We start from the raw sequence: 23,842 nt of genomic DNA, 5'->3' as shown, positions 1-23,842 counted from the left end.
TCACAAGTTTAGTGTTAAGTTCTTTCTCATGTGAAAATATATATTATTTACCTTCATTTTATCGAGGTTCTGTTTTTCTTTTTCTATTCCTGTCTTGTCTGGAGTAGCAGATGTATCTATATCTTTCCCTAAAGTACAGTCCTGGGTCACATATTTTAACACACTAAAAAACAAAGATAAACATCACAAGACCATAGGAACATGAACTTCGATTCTTGGCCAGTATATTATGGTACAAAAATGTTTCATATACTTTGAAACTTAATACATTTTTATCCTCAATTTATTACTCACCAACTCCACAAAAGTTAATCATGAAAACTTTCAACCTGGTCATGAGGCTTAAAATGAGAATCTTAATTCATTTTCAATAATGTAATGTTTGTTTTGGACCTACACTATTCTACCTTAAATATGTACCTAAGCATGTGAAGATTGCTAGTATAACTTTCAATGTAGTACTTTGAGTACAATTAAACTTAAACATTTATATGATATACTAAAGTTTTACACGGATTTTTTACATGAGTACTGTCTACTAAAGCTTCTATAACTTACCATGCAGTTGAAACATTAATAAATCCTGTGGTATATTGGAGGTTTGTATCTATAACTTACCATGCAGTTAAAACATTAATAAATCCTGTGGTATATTGGAGGTTGGTATCTATAACTTACCATGCAGTTAAAACATTAATAAATCCTGTGGTATATTGGAGGTTGGTATCTATAACTTACCATGCAGTTGAAACATTAATAAATCCTGTGGTATATTGGAGGTTGGTATCTATAACTTACCATGCAGTTAAAACATTAATAAATCCTGTGGTATATTGGAGGTTGGTATCTATAACTTACCATGCAGTTAAAACATTAATAAATCCTGTGGTATATTGGAGGTTGGTATCTATAACTTACCATGCAGTTATAACATTAATAAATCCTGTGGTATATTGGAGGTTGGTATCTATAACTTACCATGCAGTTAAAACATTAATAAATCCTGTGGTATATTGGAGGTTGGTATCTATAACTTACCATGCAGTTAAAACATTAATAAATCCTGTGGTATATTGGAGGTTGGTATCTATAACTTACCATGCAGTTATAACATTAATAAATCCTGTGGTATATTGGAGGTTTGTATCTATAACTTACCATGCAGTTAAAACATTAATAAATCCTGTGGTATATTGGAGGTTGGTATCTATAACTTACCATGCAGTTAAAACATTAATAAATCCTGTGGTATATTGGAGGTTGGTATCTATAACTTACCATGCAGTTAAAACATTAATAAATCCTGTGGTATATTGGAGGTTGGTATCTATAACTTACCATGCAGTTGAAACATTAATAAATCCTGTGGTATATTGGAGGTTGGTATCTATAACTTACCATGCAGTTAAAACATTAATAAATCCTGTGGTATATTGGAGGTTGGTATCTATAACTTACCATGCAGTTAAAACATTAATAAATCCTGTGGTATATTGGAGGTTGGTATCAACACTATCCTTAATCCACTTGTACAGAGCAGTGGCATTTGGTTCTGCCTGGATCTGTCGCCACAACTCGGATTGCACACGTAATAACGGGAACATAAAACTCAGTCCACGGTCCTCTAATATCTCCATCATTCTCTCCTTATTCTGATCGATTTCTGCAGGGAAAAGTCATCATATATACATCAAGGCATATAATAACAGTATTTTATGTATATTACTGGGTATTCATTATTATGTGTTGATATCAATTTTCAAGAATTTCATGAGTAACAATGAACCACATATTTCATTGTTCAATGAAGATAGGATTTTTTTGTAGGTTTGTATGCAGCCTTTGGCAAAACCATGAAATCAACTAACCCAGGACAATTGGTGCCAACAATATATAGATTAATCCACAATTTATAATTATTTTATGTGTGTGTACTAAAATCATTACAGGTATACCAAGGTGTGTTATAATGTCACTACATGTATATCAAGGTGTGTAATACAAATGTAGCCTCATTTAATGTGTTCAAGGTGTAATATCATCATGACATGTATATCAAGGTGTGCAATACAAATGTAGCCTCATTACATGTCTTTAAAGGTGTAATAACATCATGACATGTATATCAAGGTGTGTAATACAAATGTGGCCTCATTACATGTCTTTAAAGGTGTAATATCATCATGACATGTATATCAAGGTGTGTAATACAATTGTGGCCTCATTACATGTCTTTAAAGGTGTAATATCATCATGAAATGTATATCAAGGTGTGTAATACAAATGTAGCCTCATTTAATGTGTTCAAGGTGTAATATCATCATGACATGTATATTAAGGTGTGTAATACATATGTAGCCTCATTTAATGTGTTCAAGGTGTAATATCATCATGACATGTATATCAAGGTGTGTAATACAAATGTAGCCTCATTTAATCTGTTCAAGGTGTAATATCATCATGACATGTATGTCAAGGTGTATAATACAAATGTAGCCTCATTTAATGTGTTCAAGGTGTAATATCATCATGACATGTGAATCATGATGAGTAATAATACATTATGTGTGTATAGTGTGAAAGAATTGTCTTGTGCAAGGTGCAGGAGACTTAGACAAGAGAATTACTATTATAGTAACCAACAGTCTTTACCATTCTACAAGATTTGTGTATTAGTTTGGTTGAATATTAATTGCTTCATGTCCAGAGGTGAACATTATGTACATACACAGAGTTTAAGGGAGTTTAGATAAAGAACTCAACTAAGAATTTACCACATGTAAATCAGGTTTCTTTCTTACCTGGCAACATTTTCTGCAGATTAATTTTACTGTTGTTAAATGAAGCCACCAGCCAATTCTTGTCCTTTATTTTATGTATCTGTTGAAGACAGAGGAGAAACAAGGGGTAATAAGCACCATTCTCCATTGGGTCAGCCAATTCTGCCAGAGTAATTACCCCTTCTGTCACTCCCATAGCAGCAAACTTAGCCAGGTAAGTTTTAATTAAGGGAGTTTCAGCCTCCATTGCAGACATTTGATCCAGTAACATCTGGAATCCCTGCAATAATTAGACATTGGAACATATGTATATTGAACCCTTATATCTTATATCACAATGTAAACACTACTGTTAATAGACCACTTTTGAGTTCATCCATCACCGGAAAAAACTCGTCAATTATACACGCCTTTATGACGTCATTTACCAGATAGAGGGGGTCGCCTGTATCCCTGCACTATTTACGTTCATCAAAAGTCTTGGTGATCGTCATTGTGCATGATAAACTAGAAATAATGGTTGTTCTGTAGGTACTTAATGACAATTCCCTAATGACATCAATGCTGATTGTCAATTTTGAGAATTCAATTTGTCGTATAATTCGTACAATATAGAATTATAGTTTTCCAACCACTCGCTCAACATTGGAATGGAAGTGACGACGCCCCTAAACGCACAAATGACGTTCACTAAAACCAGAGTTTTTGACGGAAATGCATCGAACTCAAAAGTTGTCTATTCACAAATTATTTCTACATTTATTATTGTGATTTTGTCATTTTTAAAAGACTTAAATGCGATTTTAATTTTCACGATTTTGAGAAAAATCCTGTTTCATTTATACAAAATATTTCAAAATGTGAATTTAGTTTAAATTTTATATTGCTTTTACAACTCTGTCGCATTTTGCGCAATAATAATAACCTTGAATAGTTTCTGAATTTACAGTATATTTATCTGTTTGAAAATAAGAGCCGATTTACTTTCTGATTCAAAGTTTCAAAGTTTCTGTTTTCCAGGATATTTACTTCCAACTGTGCCACATTAAGTCCCTTAAAGGTAAAATGGTCAAATACAACTGCTTGATCCTTACATTAGAGAGATGGAGTGATTACAAATCAACAGTCTAGATACAAGTACACTACAGTTTAAATGATGGCTTTAAGTTACATTAAAACTCACCTCCATGAACTGATCAGCAAATATCAGATTCTCAGATTTCATGGCAGTTATCAGTATCATAACATTTTCTCTTTCTGTATCTAAAATTGAAGAAAATAAATGTCAGCTACATGTTATCAAGTTCAACTGTTATATAGAATAAAACAGCATTTTTATGGTAAAAGATGTTCCTGCTGATGTATAGTATCTGTCATTGTAGGAAGGTAATACAATTGATTTTATAATAAAGGTAATCAATCAATGAAGACATACCACAATCATTAACTGTTATACATACCTGATTTATCCACAGAAGCTTTCATCATCTTCATCAAAACTTCACCCATAAACCTATAATACAGAACATATCATCTATAACTCTTCCATTCAAGTTTCAGTTTTGAGATAAAAATTAAAAAAGTACTTCATCTTCTAACAACTTGGAATTCATTCTCAGCAAAAACTATTTAACATAAGCATGTTGTCTGAAGTATGTATTATGTTACCACTTTTTCACAAAAAATTTAATTCAAAGAACTAATGAAACTGTTTTATATACGAGTAAAAACAAACAAAAAAACATGCAGCATTGTCTTTGCAATCAAAGTTTGCAAAAAAAAATAACACCAATGCTTTATTTTCTTGTTTATAAGATCATGAATTGAGTTTAATTCATTAAATGTTGACAGTCCATTATATAAAGACAATGTATTTGATAGGATGCTTACTTTATCAACATGAAACAGGGTACCAGTCTATAGATTTAACCGTCCCCCTATTTTTTAACCCTTGAATTTGATATGTAACACCCTATATCTCAAGCTTAACCTTATCAGAATGGTCCTTTTTTTTTAATTTCTGAACTGAAATACTTATAATAAGAATTACTACTGGAAAATAAATCATATGGAATTGCATTTAATTGTCAAAAGAAAAGTGCACTCACTTCTTTGGACAATTAAGATCTTTAAATGCATTGAGAGCATCATTACATCCACCAGCCTCCAGATATTCTGTCAGAATATTAGTCTGAAAAAACACCAACATTATCATACATTTACATCTAACAACACCCTAGTCATATTTCACAACTTTTTTTTACAACAAAAACGTATAATAGTTACAAAATCTTGATACATCATAAAATAAAACTAATAACATATAATGCTGTCCTTGTTTGCGATGTTTGCATAGAAAAGTGATAAAACTTAACAAAAACTTCTCAGAAAGTCTATAAAATTGCTTTGGAACAAATAAAATCAAGTCAGATACTTTACATATTATTTTCTTAGTATATCAACATATTATTCCAGGTGGCATTAAAAAGTCAGCTGATTCCTAATATTTCTCCAAGTTGGCAGTACAAATTCATGCAACAGTACAGTTACAGGAGTTGTAATTAAGTTTTCCAACATAAAATAGATCAGAAAGTAAAATGTTGTTTAACTTACTGTAGCCTTGTCCACCTCTTCTTTATTAGGTACAATCTTTTTAACAGGTTTAGGCTTCTCTTTCTCCTGCTTGATAGTGATTGGTTGCTAAAATATATAAAATGTAAAGATCAAATAAAGGATACAAAGTACTATGTGAAAATCTTAGTTCTTTATAATCATAGCAACATAATATATAGTACATGTCTACATGTTGATTAGATATACTAGAGGTTGCATACCTTAAAAGAATATCCTTGCTAGAGACTTATTGGTAACAAGAAAACTACTGAACCAAGAGTTGGTAAAACTAGTAGAGCAGAAACTACGATTCTAGAGCTCCACGGTTTATCATCTGTTTTTTACTGCTTCTTTTTGCTTAGTCTACAGTAATTATTGTTGTGGTCTATGGATTAATATTCTTCCTTTTGTCTTTTATTCCTTATAAAATTTACGATTTTTGGTATCTTATCTAATTATCAAAATTAAAGTAAACCTATAGCAAGATATTTAACTTTTTTAACTTCAAGAACTACACCATATATTATTTTACTATGACAATCTTTTAACTGTATTGAGAAAAGCTATTTTAGAGCTTTCTACGGGCAAAAACATGCTATCTAGAAGACATCTTTTACCTGTTTATTAAGCAGTGGCTTTGGTGGCTCTGGTGGTGTGACTAACATTTTACTCATCTGACTTGAAGGTGGCATCCCCTGTGCAGATCGTGGCAAATTGCTGGGAGATGTTGGTTTGAACACATTGAAGTTTTTGGCAGGCCTTAAACTGATCTCCTCTTTTTGTGGGTAGGATCCACCAACACCATTCATCATGGCCATAGGTGGCACTTGATTGTTGGATGATGGCGCTGTTATCTGAGTTGAGGGTTGTGTCAGTTTAGCAGCAAACCTTGGTGGCAAATCCCTACTCTGTTGACCTGCTGCAAATACAGTATTAAATTAAAAATAAATACAAATTTTAACATTGAGTTGAATATAATTCCTATCTCCCAAAAGAGTTAAATTTTTTTTCAAATGACCATCTCCTACAAATTCAAGTCACTGTCATTTTAGATATCACTGTATAATGATGTCAGCTGATGCCAATTTTATGTATACAATAAAATAGTTTTTATTCCAAACATGTAGAGCAAAGTAATATGTTACAATAATTCTTATAATTGACACAATAATTTTGATAATCAAATATATAAATATTTCTCCAATTCTTCCATGTTTTTTCTTTTTCTGACCCATTGATTATTTTTATCCATGTGTGGTTTGTTTCAACTCAGTTTTTCGTTGGTCAAAACTCAATTATCATGAATTAAATTTTCTCTCTTTCATCTGAATTTCAAATCATGAAAAAGTCCTTGTTTCGGTCAATTCAGAAATGTACCTTGTTTCCTTTGTTGCTGTTGTGTAGGTTGAGCTTGTGGTGACAGTCTCCCTGACTGGTTACCTGTCGTACCATTCTGTCTCTGGTTCCCCGTCCTTCCCATCATGTTCTGATTTTGTTTGTTGTAGTTGACATATCCCTGTTTTTGTTTGGGCATGTATCCTGGTGAATCATTTATAACCCCCGGTCCAGTCCCTGTGCCTATTGTCCCTGTAATATACAAAATTGAAAATGACCTTACATCCCAGCTCCTTTGTTCTAACAGGGGTGATCTGAGCCGGATCACCCCTACCAGATCACCCCAGTTTGAGTTTCTTTGTTATGCATGCTTTCCTTTGTTCTGCAACATTTTGGCGGGAATGTCAAATCCACTATAAAACTTATAATTAATTATACGGAAAAGACTATCTATCAAAATTCACGTAGAAAAAAATCCAGTGTATATGCAGGGATTCGAACTTAAGACCTTTAGCATATCAAGCCACGACACATACCACTATACCAGGACGACTGGATAAGAACTACCAGTAATTTAACATACTTAAAGGAAGCAAGATCATTTTATAAGTGGGGCTAGTTGGCAGACCTTAATTTAGCGGGGTTTAAACCTTTTTCGTTAATAAGTGAGTTGTCAGACTAATTGTTCAATTTGATTTTACACTTTTTCAAAAGTGGGAAGAGTCGGTAAACAAGAGTGGGGCGATTTTTTTTATAAAGTGGCGATATAGTGTGGGCCGATTGGCAAGTGGGGCGAGTTGACATTGTTTGATATCTACTCATCGTGTTCGGGGGGTCATAAAGGGTATACATCATATAGTAATATATAAAGTATATTATAATGGTTGTGTGGTGTTCTAAACTCGATTTTGTGAATTGTAGACGGTTTTTCGTCTAATCTAAAACAGCTGGGATGTAAAATAGTTATCCCAAAATAGTTATCCCACTTGGTGTGTCAGTGTTAGATCACCCTCTGGCCTCCGGCCATCGGGGTGATCTTACACTGACATACCGCGTCCTTGTGGGATAACTATTAAATATTGACCTGCAAACACAATGATAAGCTAAATGTGCACTTTTCTACTCTTATGTTCTTTTAATAACCTATTTATTCTTAGTAGCTTACTTATTGCTATAACAAAGTTTCACAAATTTGATTATTGTTTCTGCCTCTGTATAATGTTCAACCTACCCATAACCATTCCTGGTCCTGACATTCCAAACAGATCTGTCAGGTTACTCCCCCACTGTGGTGGCAGTCCACCATTCATATGTCCATGTCCTGTAAACCTTCCTTGTTTCGTTGGAATGTACTCACCAAATTCCTAAAAAATAACTCAATTTTTATTACCAGCATAAACAACTCACACTGTTAGTCTGAAAACTAGAAAATTAAAAAGTCCAGACAGCCCATAATGGTAAAGGGCACAAAAACTTATAAACCTAGTGCATACTAAGCAATGTGTCAATGTAGGAGTTAAAGTTTTATAACTCATATAAAGTTTCTCAAACATTATGTACCAAATTATCATTTCAAATAGCTGAATACAAAGTATAAATACACAGTTCTAACTTTAAACCCATGTTTTGATAAATTTTCTTACAAAAGAAATATATTTTATCATTACCATTTAACTTAAACAAGATATGCAAGCAAGGAGCTCATTTTCTATGTTTTGCAGTTAAAAAAAATTGTAAATATGCTTCCTAGCCAAGTTATAGTGCATGTGTAATATTATTAGCACATCAATCAATTATTATAATACAAAATCTGATCACTGTGTAAACACTGATACTTTTACTCCCTAAATCACCCAAACTATATATATATGTCTTTTTAATGTATGTTTTATTCAGAGGTTGTAAGAATAAAAGTGTTGATTCTTACATCAGATGCTTCAAGACGTATCTCAGTTATCGTTCTCGGTCCATTATCCTTAGAAACATGTCTTGGAACCCACTGGAATATAAACAACAGTTAATTAGAAAAATATAATGAAATAATAAACCTATAATTAGACAAAGAATATAAGATTGATTCATCATTGTTCATTGATTGATGGTGGTGTTCTACTTTTATTGTTTTTTCAATTTTTGTTCTGAAATCAAATTTATCCAAGAGAAAAAAAACCCAAGAAACACAAGATAAAAAGCATTAAAAGATGTTGTACTTCATTTTTAAAATTCTAAAACAGGTCGTTAATACTACAACACCTGTATATTGTTGAATTCTCCAAATAAGTTATCACCAAAAAATATAGATACCTATTTAAGTTTATATTTCCTGTAACAACCACCTACAGAAATGTTTAGAATGGCGATAATGGGGGAGGGTTTTCTTGAACTTCCCTTATTAACATGATTTATAAAACAGTTGAGATACATTCCATCAGGGAAATTTAATATTTATAGTGGATTGGGAAACAAGTTATTGCAACTTATATTAATCCCTTTCCACTTTGCAGGTATGAGTGCTGCCTTGTAGGGGCATTAGCCTGCTCTTTTTCGAAATCTACAAGGGAGTCTAACATACAAGAGACATGGTTCTCTCTAACACGGATCAGCCATTTATTGCCCCCTTACGACGGACTATCATCATTTCTCAAAACCATACTTGCAAAAATAAAGAATGTGTTCATAGAACATGGATGCCAAACTCACACGATCATTTTCTATGTTCAGTTGACCATGAAATTGAGGTCAAAACTCAAATTTGGTATTAAAATTAGAAAGACCATATCATAGAGAACATGTGTACTAAGTTTCAAATTGATTTGACTTCAACCACATCAAAAACTACCTTGACCAAATACTTTAACCTAAACCATGACAGACGGAGGAATGGACAAACAGACCGAAAACAAAAACTAGGGGAATAACAAAGAACAATAGGGGTTTAAAAATGACACTTATTAATTACTTGAAATAAAACTTACTTGATCATTTCTCAATTCTCCTATATCTTGAAATAAGACTTACTTTATTATTTCTCAATTCTCCTATATCTTGAAATGAGACTTACTTTAGGCCACAATTAAAAATATTTTAGTTTGCCCAAACCCGACCCATGTTGACTGGGTGTGGGTAGGTAGGTAGGCAAATTCTTTTTTTTTTTATTTTATCCGAATTTGCATGAAAATATTAAAAGATCTTAAAACAGTACACCTTTTTTTTCTCTGTCAAACCTTTGTAGAGACAACCAAAAGCCATGAATTTAAAACCTCTATAAATAAATTAGTCTACTATATGATTTGTATCCTGATATGTTTATAACCCTGACAATTGCTAACTGTGTGAAAGGGCTGTTGGATTTGTGAAGTGATTTTCAACAGTTCCATCAACACGATGTTTGTGTAAAAAAAAATATCAGCTGATTATGTTAAGATTAAATTTGCTTGCAGTTTTAAATCCTATTTCTATTAAAATAGATTAAATGTCCTAAAATATTTATATGAATTATTATCTGCCATCCTTAGTTTGTGTCTTTTTTATGTTTTGAAAACAAATTTATATTTTACATTATCACACAGGTAAACTAATTTGGCTATAAATAGACCAAAGCATGTTCTGTAGAATCTCCAAACTAAAAACGTATTTGTTATAATTTTATTTTCTTTAAATAATCAAGTTTAAATTTTTGAAAATAATCATTATTAATAAAATATAATTGCATAAAGTTAACGTTTTCTGAAGACTTTATTTTCAGGTCATGGTTCTAGAGGCTTCCTCACAAGTTGTATAAAAATCCAATATGGCGTCCATAACATGTTTTTACTTTTGCACATGTGAAAAAATATTTCTGACAAAAGTCAGATTTCTCTTGTCAAAAGGGATTTATATTTATATTGCAATAAATTATTCAGAAGGATCTACATTCAGTTAAGATTATATTTCTGATTCTGTGAGCAATTATAGTTTTATCAAATTCTCCCAAACAGCAACGTGCTGACTGTCTATATAATGAGACTTGTAAATTTGAACTATTTGAATAAAAGGGCATCTAATTTACATGATAAAGGAAGATTATAATTAAAGACAACAATTTATCAAGAAATAATTCCTTTTTATTCAGTAAAAACAAAATCTTCTTGCATGATTGTAAATTCGCAACTTCCGGATCCATTTCCTGTCAGAATAACTTTGAAAATATTCTATTGCACATGGTTTTGAACAAATCTACCTGAATATTCTTATCAGATATTCGATAACACGATGAAATTAACATTGAGCATATAGGTAAGGGTTTGGTAGTACAAACAACTACAGCGTAAAAAAACTGTGCCACTTCACATGTTTTACTTCTTTACGTTCGTTAAATCAGAAGATAAAAACAGAGAACATCGAATATCGATTAACTGCGTCTCTTATACGCTTTCTTTTAATCTTATTCACAGTTACTTTCAAACGCAAAGATGACAAATATTAAGTTTCGTACGATGACGGAGCGGACCCAAAATAAATCCGAAAAAAAAAAATTCTTCCAAAAAACGTCAAAAAAAGAATTTGAGTCGGCGGGTTTATTTTGGGTTGGTCGCGTTTGGGCAAACATACAATCTTTTTATTTTGGCCTTATTATTTCTCAATTCTCCTATATCTTGAAATGAGACTTACTTTATTATTTCTCAATTCTCCTATATCTTGAAATGAGACTTACTTTATTATTTCTCAATTCTCCTACATGTATATCTTGAAATAAGACTTACTTTATTATTTCTCAATTCTCTTATATCTTGAAATGAGACTTACTTTATTATTTCTCAATTCTCCTATATCTTGAAATGAGACTTACTTTATTATTTCTCAATTCTATTTCTCAATTCTCCTATATCTTGAAATGAGACTTACCTTATTATTTCTCAATTCTCCTATATCTTGAAATGAGACTTACCTTATTATTTCTCAATTCTCCTATATCTTGAAGCATAAATCTAATCCTTGAAGGTAATTCATCATGCATTGAAAAACTTCTAATCCTTTCAAAGTATTGGTCCATCCATGACTGAAACAAATAATTAATCATCATCCTAGCATGTCCTTACTGATTTTTGCTAAGGGCTATTCCAGAAAAAAATGTATGGGGGGTTGGTTGGAAGGCAGTTTTTATCAGCACCTGCCACCCAGACAATTGTAATTGAGAATTATAGTGCATTATAGTATGAAAAGTTGCTCTGATACCCATCACCCATGTATTATTAATATAATGTGCCTTCACCCCCCCCCCCCTACATTTTTTTCTGGAATAGCCCTAAATCAGAATTTCCCTGTCAAACTATTTTTTTAATTTAAATAAATATTTTAAATTTTTATCTAAAAATGGAACGACATTTATATACTAACAAAAATAGACACACGGTTTTACAAAATCTCTGTTTCATGCTTTACTGCTATCAAGCAAACATTCTCTTTGAAGTCTTGTGTAACTGACTTTCGTCCCAGGTGATGTAAAAATTCTGGTCTTGGGTAACTTGTTCCTTTGCCATTTTAACTTCTTGCAGAATAAAAATTCATTAATCTTTTTAAGAATTTTCCAAGTACAAGCACATTTAAGGATGTACTTGGGTGAGGTTTTGGAATTCGTGTCAAATGTTTGGACTCCTTGGTGTTTTTCCATTCAATACAAGGTAAAATATTTTGCCCCATAACACCCACTTATTTTTTCATATAAGACTTAAAAGCCCATGAAAGGTCATTTACCACAATTTTAGAAGATTCTTGATTTTCTTTCTTTTGCTTTGAGACTCAAATAATACCAATGCAAATATAAGGTAAAAGTCCGAGTCAGTCTTTTCCAGCCATATTTTAAATCTCAAATATCTCAAAAGGAGGTCCATGACCTATCAACATTTTTAGCTTATTTTTATCCTTAACAAATGCTCTACCAGATTAAAGTATAATTTTAAATTCTTGATTTATTAATTTTCACCTAACCTCAGCTAAGTACATCCTTAAGAGAAAGGTGGTGTAAAATCTTTAATTTCAATTCAATCATGTTGATATACTTTTTTTGTGTAGGTTGAAAATAAATTCCAACAATAGTTTCAATGTAATGTGAAAATGTACCTTTGCCATAGATGTATCAAGACGACGACCAATTGTTCTCCTTATCTTACAGAGGCATTCAAAGTCTTCTGTCATATCTCTGATCGGAACACTTTTCTTACCTTTGCCTTAGATGTATCAAGACGACGGCCAATGGTTCTCATTATCTGACAGAGGCATTCAAAGTCTTCTGCCATATCTCTGATCGGAACACTTTTCTTCTTCTCCAAAAGCTGTTTAATGCATTTGTGAAGAATTCCTTCGTGTAGCATTTCAAGTTTACCAAGTTCACCTGTCAAAAAAAATATGTATACATAACGGTATTCAAAACATTCTAAGACATAGCTTAAAGCAAAAAAACTAAAACCTTTGATGTTGATTAAATTTGAAGGTCTAACACTGTGAATTTGAGCACTTGGATAAATAAAGAAATGGCTCATAATTGCAGGAACAAAACATATGCATGGACATACACTCAAAGAAAAATTAGGGATGAACAAGAATGTGTCCCAAGTACACAGATGCCCCATCCGCACTATCATTTTCTATGTTCAGAGGAGCGTGAAAATGGGAAAAAAATCTCTAATTTGGCATTTAAAATAGAAAGATCATATCATAATGAACTTTATTACTAAGTTTCAAGTTGATCGGACTTCAACTTCATCAAAAACTACCTCGACCAAAAACTTGAACCAAAACTATAACCTGAAACGGGACAGAGGGACGAACAGACGGACGGATGCACAGACCAGAAAACATAATGCCCAGAAATGGAGCATAATAAATGGGGCATAAAAAAAATCAATCAATATATTAAATGTATAAGCTTACACTTAATATCTGATAACTGTTAAGCTACTACCAATATGAAGTCATTCTGTTCAGAGCTATTCCATTAAAATGTATGTGAGGGTAGGAAGGAAAATATCAAAATATCCCTACAACCAACAACCATTTTCACATATTTTTTGGCATAATGATAAAAGAAGCATTTGGTAAAAAAGACCCATGACCCACATTCAATAATTAACCTTCTCTTCCTGCCATACACCATACAATTTATTGGAATATCCCTCAGTAGTTTCTGAACAAGGTGTCATAAAATATTTGCTGTACTGACCAATGAACTTGATATTTCCCAGCATTTTCCTCTTGGCCAGGTGATATTGTTCAGCTTCTTCAGGTGTGAGGGGGCCATCTTTACGATCAAAAACTGAAAAAATATAGCAATATACTAATTACTTAAACCTTCAACTTACAAGAAATCTTTACAATCAAAAGCTGAAAAATATATCAACATACTAATTACTAGGGATGTCAAAAGATCTGAAATTTAATACTCGGATACTCGGTCATGATACTCGAGTACTCGGATGAATCTTAAACTTCTATTGTAAAGTTAAAATTTTAGGTGGGATGCAGTGTTTTTGTTATTGCCTTGCTTGCTCCTCTGTTTTTTTGTGTGTCAATTACACATGAATTTTCGACCGCCGTATTTACAATAACCTGTATCATAATAGCAATTATTGTTTGTCTACGTGTTCATGATCCAAATTCCAATAAAATCAAAAATATTTGCATAAAAAGTCCGACAAAGTAGAAAATATATGTATCATCTGTTCCAGAGGAATTGGTATTTTTTTATAATAAGGCTTGTCCATTTATTTGTCAACAACAATAGCTGGACTTCAAATTACAAGTACTTTTTCTGTGTTTTGTTTTTTTGCACTATCATTTGTCTGATTTTCTTTTTTAGTTAGCCATGACGTTGTCAGTTTTGTTTTCGACTTTAGCATTTGAATGTCGCTCTCGCACTTTCGCCTACCTTTGTAAATTAACAATTATAACAATTATAGTTAAGTTTAAAATACAGAGTAATTAAATTAATTCAAATGTAATTAAATAAAGTTATCAAAGTCGGCATATATCTCATCTTGCACGGTAGAGTTTGTTAATGAAGTCAATCTACATCATTCGCGGAGTCGGTAAGGAACTTACACCGAGTCGGTCCAAAACTTGCGAGGTCGGTACAAAACATTCGCGGAATCAGTAAAAACATGCACTGATTCTGAAATCTTACACGGCCATGAAAGTACTTTATAAAACTTGAAGGGAGTCGGGGGGTCCCATGTGGTTTTCCATAACATCTCATACCAATCACGTGTACATAGAAGTCTTGATTAACCAACAAAGAGTTTTTACGGCTAACTATTAATCCATGAAAGTGTTGATCCGTGTACCGTACAAACACCTTAACACCCATTCTCTGTAACCGTCAACCAAAGTTGGGCACGGGTGGTCACCGATTTTGTTTAAACTTTCTGACAACAAACATTGATATAAAATATGAAAAAAAGTCTGTACATGTCACCCTGAATTATGTATGGTTACCATGGCAACAGGCTTTAAAATGTTGAAAATAGCTGATTTTTGCTATTCTCGGCTTACAGTGACTTATATACAGCATAATATGTTTGGTGCAGTTTATATCATTTCAATTTCTTTTAACTACTTGTTCAGTGACTTTTTTTCACTTTTTCTGATATTAAACTCAAATTGACATTTTTAATCTAGGTAAGTAGTATGAATTTTAGCATATTCTAATGCAATTATGAACCAACTTTTTTCCTAATTTATGAAAAAACGCATCCATTCCTGAATAAACTAAAAAATAGCTTTTATTCCAAAAGATTGATATTTCTCATTTCTGCAAAAACATTTTTGGGGCTCATTAGATTTTTTTTATAAAAATTAGATAAAAATGCCAAAAATTGCCTGAAATCTACAAGAGTTATTTCCCTTTTTAGAACTCACCAAAGTTTAAAAATAGAAAAAGTCTTTGTTTATCTACACAAAAAATGGAGACAGACGTCTGCAACATGTTTTGCTTCTTTAAATCAACATATTTTACACTTTACATTTAATTCTAAAATATATCTGTATACATGCTTCATAATGGCTGGTCAGTTTTATAACAATGATAAGCCTTTACTATGTCAATGTATGTTCAGAGGACATGAAAGTCATAACAAACTTGAGAGAACATGTGAAAATTGTGATGGTGACCATGATGAACAAGATGCTGTTTGTACAGAATGTGATTTGCTCCCGTCACTTCATGAAATTTACAAATATGTTCAAGCCATTGTTCAATGTACTTGGAAACAATGAAAAAAAGAAAAAGGGGAAAACTAAGTGAAGTTCCGTTTTGATCAACTCCTACATGTATGACATGAACCGTCTGATGCTAAAAAAATGATGTGACAGAACTGTCACTGTCTAATGTGGAGACTATAAATATGCTTCATGGACTAGTCCTTCAACTTGAAACAGGTAAGCATAGTTTTAACTAAATTATAAATTTCTATTTTTTGCAAAGACATGTGTTCCATTAGGCGTAAGCCATTAAGAGGGGCTGTCCCATTTCTTTGCATGTTATTTCTTTGTCCAAATTGTATAGGCCTTGCTCATGATCTAGGAAAGTTGCATAAAGCTTGTTTTCCAGGTGGAAATGATGACCAACTTTTTCAGTGACTTTTTCAATCTATTTCCATGACCATGATGACCAAATTTATTTTATTCAAAGTGTATGTTTGCTTTGTATACAGTTCCTTGCCAGGGAAGTACATTTTTATCTTCATTAAATATAAAATATCTATTACAACCACAAGTTTAAAATTCTATAAGGACCTTTATGAGTGGGTTTTAAGTCACTTTCTTTGAGAATGAAAATATGAAAAATTGTCTACATACATGACATATGTACAAAATGTAGCACATTTATATGTACATGTTTGTATAAAAAAAGAAGATGTGGTATGATTGCCAATGAGACAACTGTCCACAAGAGACCAAAATGACACAAATAGGTTATGCTTCCATTTTGTGTATTTAAATTAAGATGCTGTGCTGACCAGGTCAAGTTGTAACCACATACAGTAAAGTGACATGCTAAATTAAATACTGTATATACTTTTTAAATAAATCCTAATTAAACAATAGTTATAAAAACATATGACCATAAAAATGTTTATGTAAAACAGTTAGTGATTCTTTTATAATTTCAGGTACATGTGTTTGCAGAGACTGTAGACAAAGGTTACTAGATTGCCAAAACAAAGCAGTGCAACATTTAAACTTCTTAATGTAAGTAAGGTTTGTATTATATACAGTATATATGGTAATGATTTTACATTTGATGCATGTATGTTTATTTCTTTTAAAAAAATTATGAAGAAGACATAAACATGAATTAATTTTGTTGAAATCTATACAACTGAACAACAGTGTATCTCCTTTAGTTGCATACATCATGTCCATGTATGTTGTCTTTTAAATATTTAAAGTTAGAAAAAGGTTCTGATTTAAATGTGGTTTGTGCATGCTTATTTTAGGCACATACTATAGTATTAGTATTATTTTTTTAGGATTTTAATTAGAAATACAGACTAATTAATAATTATGATCTTCACTGTCCAAATATGCATTTTCTTTTTTTTTTCTTTTTCAAATAGATCAAGTCACAGCTTTAGATGATTCAGGTCCAATCAAAAGAGCAAGACAGGTAAATAGCAGAACACTGTTACAGCTATTCTATAAAAGCATGTAAAACAAAACTTTCATAGACTTACTTGCTATATTTGCTTGAATGTTTGCAAACAATATATAGGCAGAGTTTCAGTCTGTTTTATATGCTGTGACTTGATTGGACAATAGAAATTAACATCAAATTCCAGTATATAGTAGACAGACTGAAACAGACTACATACCTGTTGTTTACAAACAAACATAAATGCAAACATACATACATAAATACAAACAAACATAGCAAGCAAGTGGATCAAAGGTTTGCTTTGCATGCTTTCATAAAAGAGCTGTAATTAAGATTCAGGAGTAGATCTAGTACACTATGAAAGAATAGTTCCAGTACTTCCCAATTTAAAAACAAGGGGTTACCCCAAAATTCCCGCACTGCTTCACTGGAATATTCAAATCTGACCTCTCTAAGATCTGATACCAGTATTGATGTCAATTAAGGAGGCTGAAAAATACTGACTGAAACCAGCTTTGTCATTTATAATGAAAATTGTGAATAAACATTCTAATATTGTTTAGGCCTAAACTTAAATCAATATTCAGCTGCGTAGGGTTCACCATAAGTCACTTTGATTTTTTTCTTGTTTGGAAATATGATCTAGTCAACAAATTCCGTCTGAAGGAAAGGACGTTGCTGGTATTATTATAATAAATAGTAGTCTCAGGATAAATATATGTATGTTGTTAATTGATTTCATTTAGTATTACGAAAGGGATATTCCAGTGAGTGGAAATGTGAAGAGAACTATACATCTGAAGCTGTATGCAGGCAAACGAGTATCCGAGTACTGAAACTGTACTCGAGTACTCGGCCTTCCGATCGAGTACCAGAGTACTCGCTGCCATCCCTACTAATTACTTAAACCTTCAACAAGAAATCTTTGTTTACTAGAATGCTAGTACTTTGCCTTACTTTACTATTACAAATACAACAAATTCAAAAGGTTTGATGTGCATTCATTATGACCAGTGGTGGACAAAAGTGTGAGCTCAGTTATTGCAATTTCAGGAAATGCTGCATAATAATCATGTTCTCTAAATTTCATTTTTGTGAAAGCTATCCTGGAGCAATTTTTTCAATAATAAAAAAAGTTTTATATTAATGAGTATCAGTTATTTCCTAACTCAGAACCATATTTGGCTGGTTCCATATTAGTAAAAGGAATTAATAGGTTGCATGCTTCGTATCTTGCCCAATACACTTTGACTTTAATTGAGCCTTAACAAAAAGTACATTCTTCTTCATTTTTTTTTAACAATACAGACATGAAGTGTCTAGATAGAAAAAAAATATCTTCTATTCCAACCTGTGTAACTTTGTGAAAAATGGTCCAACCAGACAACAAACAAAGCTATAGGAAATTACATTCCTTAGCACAGGAATTTGAATGTAAAACTTAACCAAAGTCACTGAAGCATTTAAACATGAGAGTGATCGAAACTTTACTTTGAAGCTGTTATATACAATGATATATAATCCCCTTGATACCAGTGGACAGCCCAATAGGAGGTATTAATAACTTGGCTTCAATTACTTTCATATTATGTTAATAAATGGGGAATGTGTCCATGGGACAAAGATGATGCCTCATCTTGCATGTTATATAAAGCTATAAAAGGGACATAACCGGAGAACATTTAGAGTGGCTCTACCAAAATTTGTACTTGATCTGTGTTTTGTGGTAAAAAAAAATCATTTGTAAAGGACAATTACTTTAGAACAGTAAAAGTGGTACAACCAAAATTCAAACTTAATCTGTATTTTGTGGTCACAATCATTGTGTATAAGTTTCATAACATTCAGTTCAACTAAAGTGAAAGAACGGGAATGAAAAATTAAGCTATTTTTTCCATTTGTTGAGGGGCATAACTCTAGAACGGTTAATATGACCCCACCAAAATTCTCACTTGATTTGTGTTTTGTGCTAATAAGCAGTGTGTATTGATAGCAATTTTGGGACCTACGGAGGGACGTACAGGTAAAACCTAATGGCCCCCCACTACGGCAGGGGCATAAAAAAGTTAAATCACAGATTGAACCTCAATGTTGACATAGCTGCCAGTGTACTCTAGGATAACTTTTCTTATGTTTCAGTAAAAACTTAGTTTGTTCATTACAACATTTCTAGGCCATTTAAGATATACTTTACCTTCTGTAGCTCGTGATCTGTTTTCAAATTCATCTTGACACTTGTTTAAAAGGAGGCGACGAAATGTCTGAAACCAATAAAAATGCTTAAAAGTATGATCAGATGACAAAATGGTTAACATTTAGAATTAGATGAATTTAAGTAAATATTTGCAACAAGTAAAATTGTGAGCTATTGTTCCTTATGATACTGTTGCTTTTAGTATTCATAATTAGGAAGTTGAACAGAAAAATATCTGAAAATGCATTACTGTGGATTCATTATTATTCGTTGAATAACAATCCTTGTGAATTTGGTGGGTACAGGTACATTGTAAAGCAAGAAATTAAATGTTCAACTATTAACAAAATTGCCAAAGACTTGTGTGCAGACTTAAGCAAAAACACAGAACTAAATATCCAAGAACATGCAATTTTCTTTTGATCCAATAAAAATGGTACCCACCAAAATAAATGAATCCACAGTACAAAATATACATCACATTCACATGAAACCAGATTGGAGTAAAAGCTTGTAATACTCAAATGTGATTGACTGATATTATACAGGGATAAAACAGTGTCCATCAGCATGGGTATAATCATTGACATAGCTACTACTTTCTTACAATTACAATACAGCTTCAGCTTAGGATAAGCTGCTTATGAACAGAATTGCTATGCTATTCCTTCATACTCTATAATAACTTCTTTACAATGATCTGTTAGTACTTAGAGTTACACTAGAGGATGAGGGATCAAAGTTTGGTGTGTCTTCACATAAGTACTTACAGTTACACTAGAGGATGAGGGATCAAAGTTTGGTGTGTCTTCACATAAGTACTTAGTTACACTAGAGGATGAGGGATCAAAGTTTGGTGTGTCTTCACATAAGTACTTACAGTTACACTAGAGGATGAGGGATCAAAGTTTGGTGCGTCTTCACATAATTGATGACACAACTGTGCGTACATAGAACTATACTTGGGTTCATCAAGAGCTTTTTCAAATATCTGAAATTTTATGAAGAACATTTAATATATTAAAGTTAACTCACATTGTAAAACTGTAAAATCATTCATTTCAGTATTAAATTGAAACACTTTTAGCAGGACTTGTCATTAAAATGAACCATGAGCAATATAAGTAGCATAAGTGAATATAAATAAGGAATGTGTCCTTTTCCATTAGTTAAGGGGCATAACTCTAGAACAGTAAAAGTGATGCCACCAAAATTCAATCTTGATCTAGGTGTTTTGTGGTAAAGAGCATTGTGCATAAGTTTTATAATATTTGTTTGAGGCAAACTAGAGTAAGGGAACAGAAACTCAAATTTCATAACTCATAACTCTAAAACGGTAAAAGTGATGCCACCAGAATTCAATCTTGATCTGTGTTATGTGGTAATAACATTATGTATAGGTTCTATAACATTTAGTTGAGGAAAACAAGTTAGCAAATGGACATACATGATACAGACAGACGAACAAGAGTAAATGTTGATGCTTCCTCCACAACGGCAAGTTTTTTGTTGTTGAAATAAATACACAGCCTCAGTGTATAGAAATTGATTCAAATCATCCACAAGCTATTAATAAAATAAATGCCACCATTTATTTCCAACTCTCAACAAAGATAACTTGCCTTCTTTCTTAAATTAATGAAGAGTAATATTTCATACATTCTTATTTAAATAGGAACTACTGGTACATGCAAGCCAATTAAATAAAACTGAATCAATTTTTTCCACTTCAAAGCTATTTTTTCATTATTTAAGGCCAAATTAATAAAAAATTTGGTACATGACCAAAATGGGGTTTAATACTTTCATTTACACATCTCCTATGGTTTGATAATATGCATATAATTTTAAATGCTGTCCAATGTTTAAATATAATTCTGAATGCTGTCGAAAGTCTAAATATTAAGTGGAAATATTGAGACAGATTACCTGATTTTTGTAACTTACCAATAAAATAATTCCATGGAGAATGGTATTGGTTTCTATACCTACATTGAGTAGTTCCAAACTTAGCTTATCAAACTTCTCAGGTGTAAGTTTATTGAGTATTCTAAAATATACAAATAAAACCTAATCAATAGTCACAGAAAGTGAATAGATCACAAAAAGATTACCTATAATACAGTTTCTGAACCCTGAAATTGTGGTCAGAGGTAATGAACACATTCATGAATAATTTATTTGCAGATGGAAACTTCATAGTATAAGTCAAGATAAAAGATGGAAACTTCATAGTATAAGACAAGATAAAAGATGGAAACTTCATAGTATAAGACAAGATAAAAGATGGAAACTTCATAGTATAAGACAAGATAAAAGATGGAAACTTCATAGTATAAGACAAGATAAAAGATATGAAATATTCAGCTCATCAGCTCTTGCCTTCTGAAATGATTTAACCTTGTAAATGCAAATAATTTACAAACCCTCTAACTTTACGAAATGTAGCATCATTTTTATCATCAAGAATTGGAACATCTCTTTTCAAACTACTTGGAGGAATCCATCTGCTGTTAGCAGGCAGTTTGGATGCTGCAGCATCCGATCCAGTTAAGTGGGGTGGTCTCTCGTCCCTGTAAAAACAAGCAGTTTATCTTAGACAACCAGTTTCATTGTAACTTGGTCAATAATGTTACATACAATGTAAAATTTAATTATATTTGAACTTGATCCCAATATAGCCTTTTCAAGGAGAAGTGGCAAAAAGCAATCTGTAGACATATAAATCCAAAGAGAAAATTATAAGTAACATCTTATCTAAATATAATATGTAAAATATGTCCCCAAATTTATAATAGATATGTGGAATTTTATTTTTAAGAGATGTGGTAACAGCCCAATAATGATAAACTTGTCAAAAATAGCTTAATATTGCCAAATTTTATTGGTTCATATTTTATAAGGATATATTAATTTCACTTAAAAAGTGCCCTAAAAATCTGGGCCGAAATAGCACCTTCTTAGATGTTAAAAATTTACCACAGCACTGTGAAAAATCCTGGGGAGAACACTGTTAATGAAATATTATTTTCATTATTACTATTAAAAGAAATTACCTTCCTCCTACTTGTGGAGAAGCACCACCCTGTCCTTGCTGTCCGTCCAGAATGTTGCTGGTTTCTATTAACAGATCACACTTCAGCAAACAACAAAAAAATAAATAAAATAAAAACTGCTTTCGTCTCTGAAAAATAACAATAAAAGAAAAATGTATAAAGAGCTTGTTCAAATTATACAATGATTAAATCAATTTTAAACAATACTGTTAAATATTTTGATAAAATACATATATTGTACATATAGGGGGAGAGATCCGTTAGCACCAAAAATGCGTCCTTTTACGCCACAAAATTTTTTCCCCCAATGCTATGTTTGCCCCACCTGTTTTAAAATTACATGGTATCATTTGCGCCACAAATAAAACATACGATTGCGCCAATTAGAAGAAAAACTACTACCCTCCTCCTTTATTAGGACTTGGAACCTGCAGTTTAAACGGTAAATGTTTCCTTTTCTGAAACATTCTTTCTTCTTACTGCTGTTGCATGGGTTTTCCTCAATTTAATGTATGTAGTAGCTTGTAACTTCAAGTTATTGCCATAAAGACAAACATTGAGGGATGAAATTGCATAAAACAGTTTATAATAAGGCCACCCTTAAAAAATTGCTTGTTTGGCATTGCCGACCCACAATATCAGCAGGTGGGTAGGTAGGTAGGATTTTTTTTTTTTTTTTTACATTTAAAAGCCTTATACATGTAAATCATGAAGTCTCCAGATCAATGTTGTCTAAAGCATTGCAGCATTGTTGTGTGTACATGCTGGTGGTTTCTTTGAAAGGGGTCAACAATCAATTTCACATTCTACATCATATGGATAATTTCACGTAAGACTGTCAGTTTTATTGGCAAAGTTAACCAAAGTACCCAGAAAAAAACACAGAACTGAGGCAGGAAACTGACAAATTAACCATATAAAATGTATGATGTGCAAATTTTTATAAACTTTTATTGTGGGACTGCCCATTGAACAGAGGCCTGATGTCACATCTTGAAGTTGTGGTCACAGTTTGGTAAAATTACCATAAGTTAAATGGCTCAACCACTACGGCTCCTTGTACAAATGGACAAAGATTTAAAACTTTGCTTTGGTTTTATAAACATCACTTTCTACACCATATGGGTAATTTCATGGCAGTCAGTTTTAGTGCCGTACTAAACCGTAGTACTTGAAGGAAAATGCCAACCTGTGGGAGGAAACTGACTAACCTTATCACATCTGACATGAAAAT

The 23,842-nt window shown here is 32.2% G+C and overlaps 1 protein-coding gene and 1 long non-coding RNA gene across 2 annotated transcripts in view; one reads left to right on the top strand and one right to left on the bottom strand.

Annotated features, from left to right (window-relative positions):
* Window positions 1-23,842, bottom strand: part of LOC139482330 (eukaryotic translation initiation factor 4 gamma 2-like) — a 31,121-nt gene that overhangs the window by 4,528 nt on the left and 2,751 nt on the right. The window contains exons 2-20 of the mRNA XM_071266164.1: window positions 22,609-22,736; window positions 21,979-22,125; window positions 21,500-21,602; window positions 20,433-20,543; window positions 19,553-19,619; window positions 13,927-14,019; window positions 12,929-13,098; window positions 11,656-11,766; window positions 8,656-8,727; window positions 7,960-8,092; window positions 6,771-6,980; window positions 6,011-6,312; window positions 5,394-5,480; window positions 4,889-4,971; window positions 4,241-4,293; window positions 3,964-4,043; window positions 2,802-3,060; window positions 1,459-1,663; window positions 52-163 (exon numbers count right to left, since the gene is read on the bottom strand). Of these exons, the coding sequence (XP_071122265.1) occupies window positions 52-163; window positions 1,459-1,663; window positions 2,802-3,060; window positions 3,964-4,043; window positions 4,241-4,293; window positions 4,889-4,971; window positions 5,394-5,480; window positions 6,011-6,312; window positions 6,771-6,980; window positions 7,960-8,092; window positions 8,656-8,727; window positions 11,656-11,766; window positions 12,929-13,098; window positions 13,927-14,019; window positions 19,553-19,619; window positions 20,433-20,504 (2,109 nt within the window). The 5' untranslated portion in view covers window positions 20,505-20,543; window positions 21,500-21,602; window positions 21,979-22,125; window positions 22,609-22,736. The remainder of the gene's footprint in view (window positions 1-51; window positions 164-1,458; window positions 1,664-2,801; window positions 3,061-3,963; window positions 4,044-4,240; window positions 4,294-4,888; window positions 4,972-5,393; window positions 5,481-6,010; window positions 6,313-6,770; window positions 6,981-7,959; window positions 8,093-8,655; window positions 8,728-11,655; window positions 11,767-12,928; window positions 13,099-13,926; window positions 14,020-19,552; window positions 19,620-20,432; window positions 20,544-21,499; window positions 21,603-21,978; window positions 22,126-22,608; window positions 22,737-23,842) is intronic.
* Window positions 15,058-17,917, top strand: LOC139482331 (uncharacterized). Its single transcript, XR_011654837.1, has 3 exons — window positions 15,058-16,139; window positions 16,874-16,961; window positions 17,321-17,917. It is a non-coding gene; the product is annotated as an uncharacterized lncRNA (long non-coding RNA).

This window comes from Mytilus edulis, chromosome 7 (assembly GCF_963676685.1).
Source record: "Mytilus edulis chromosome 7, xbMytEdul2.2, whole genome shotgun sequence".
NCBI classification, from domain to species: domain Eukaryota; kingdom Metazoa; phylum Mollusca; class Bivalvia; order Mytilida; family Mytilidae; genus Mytilus; species Mytilus edulis.
The sequence above is the reverse complement of the archived record's forward strand: the minus strand, read 5'-3'. Positions and strand labels throughout refer to the sequence as shown.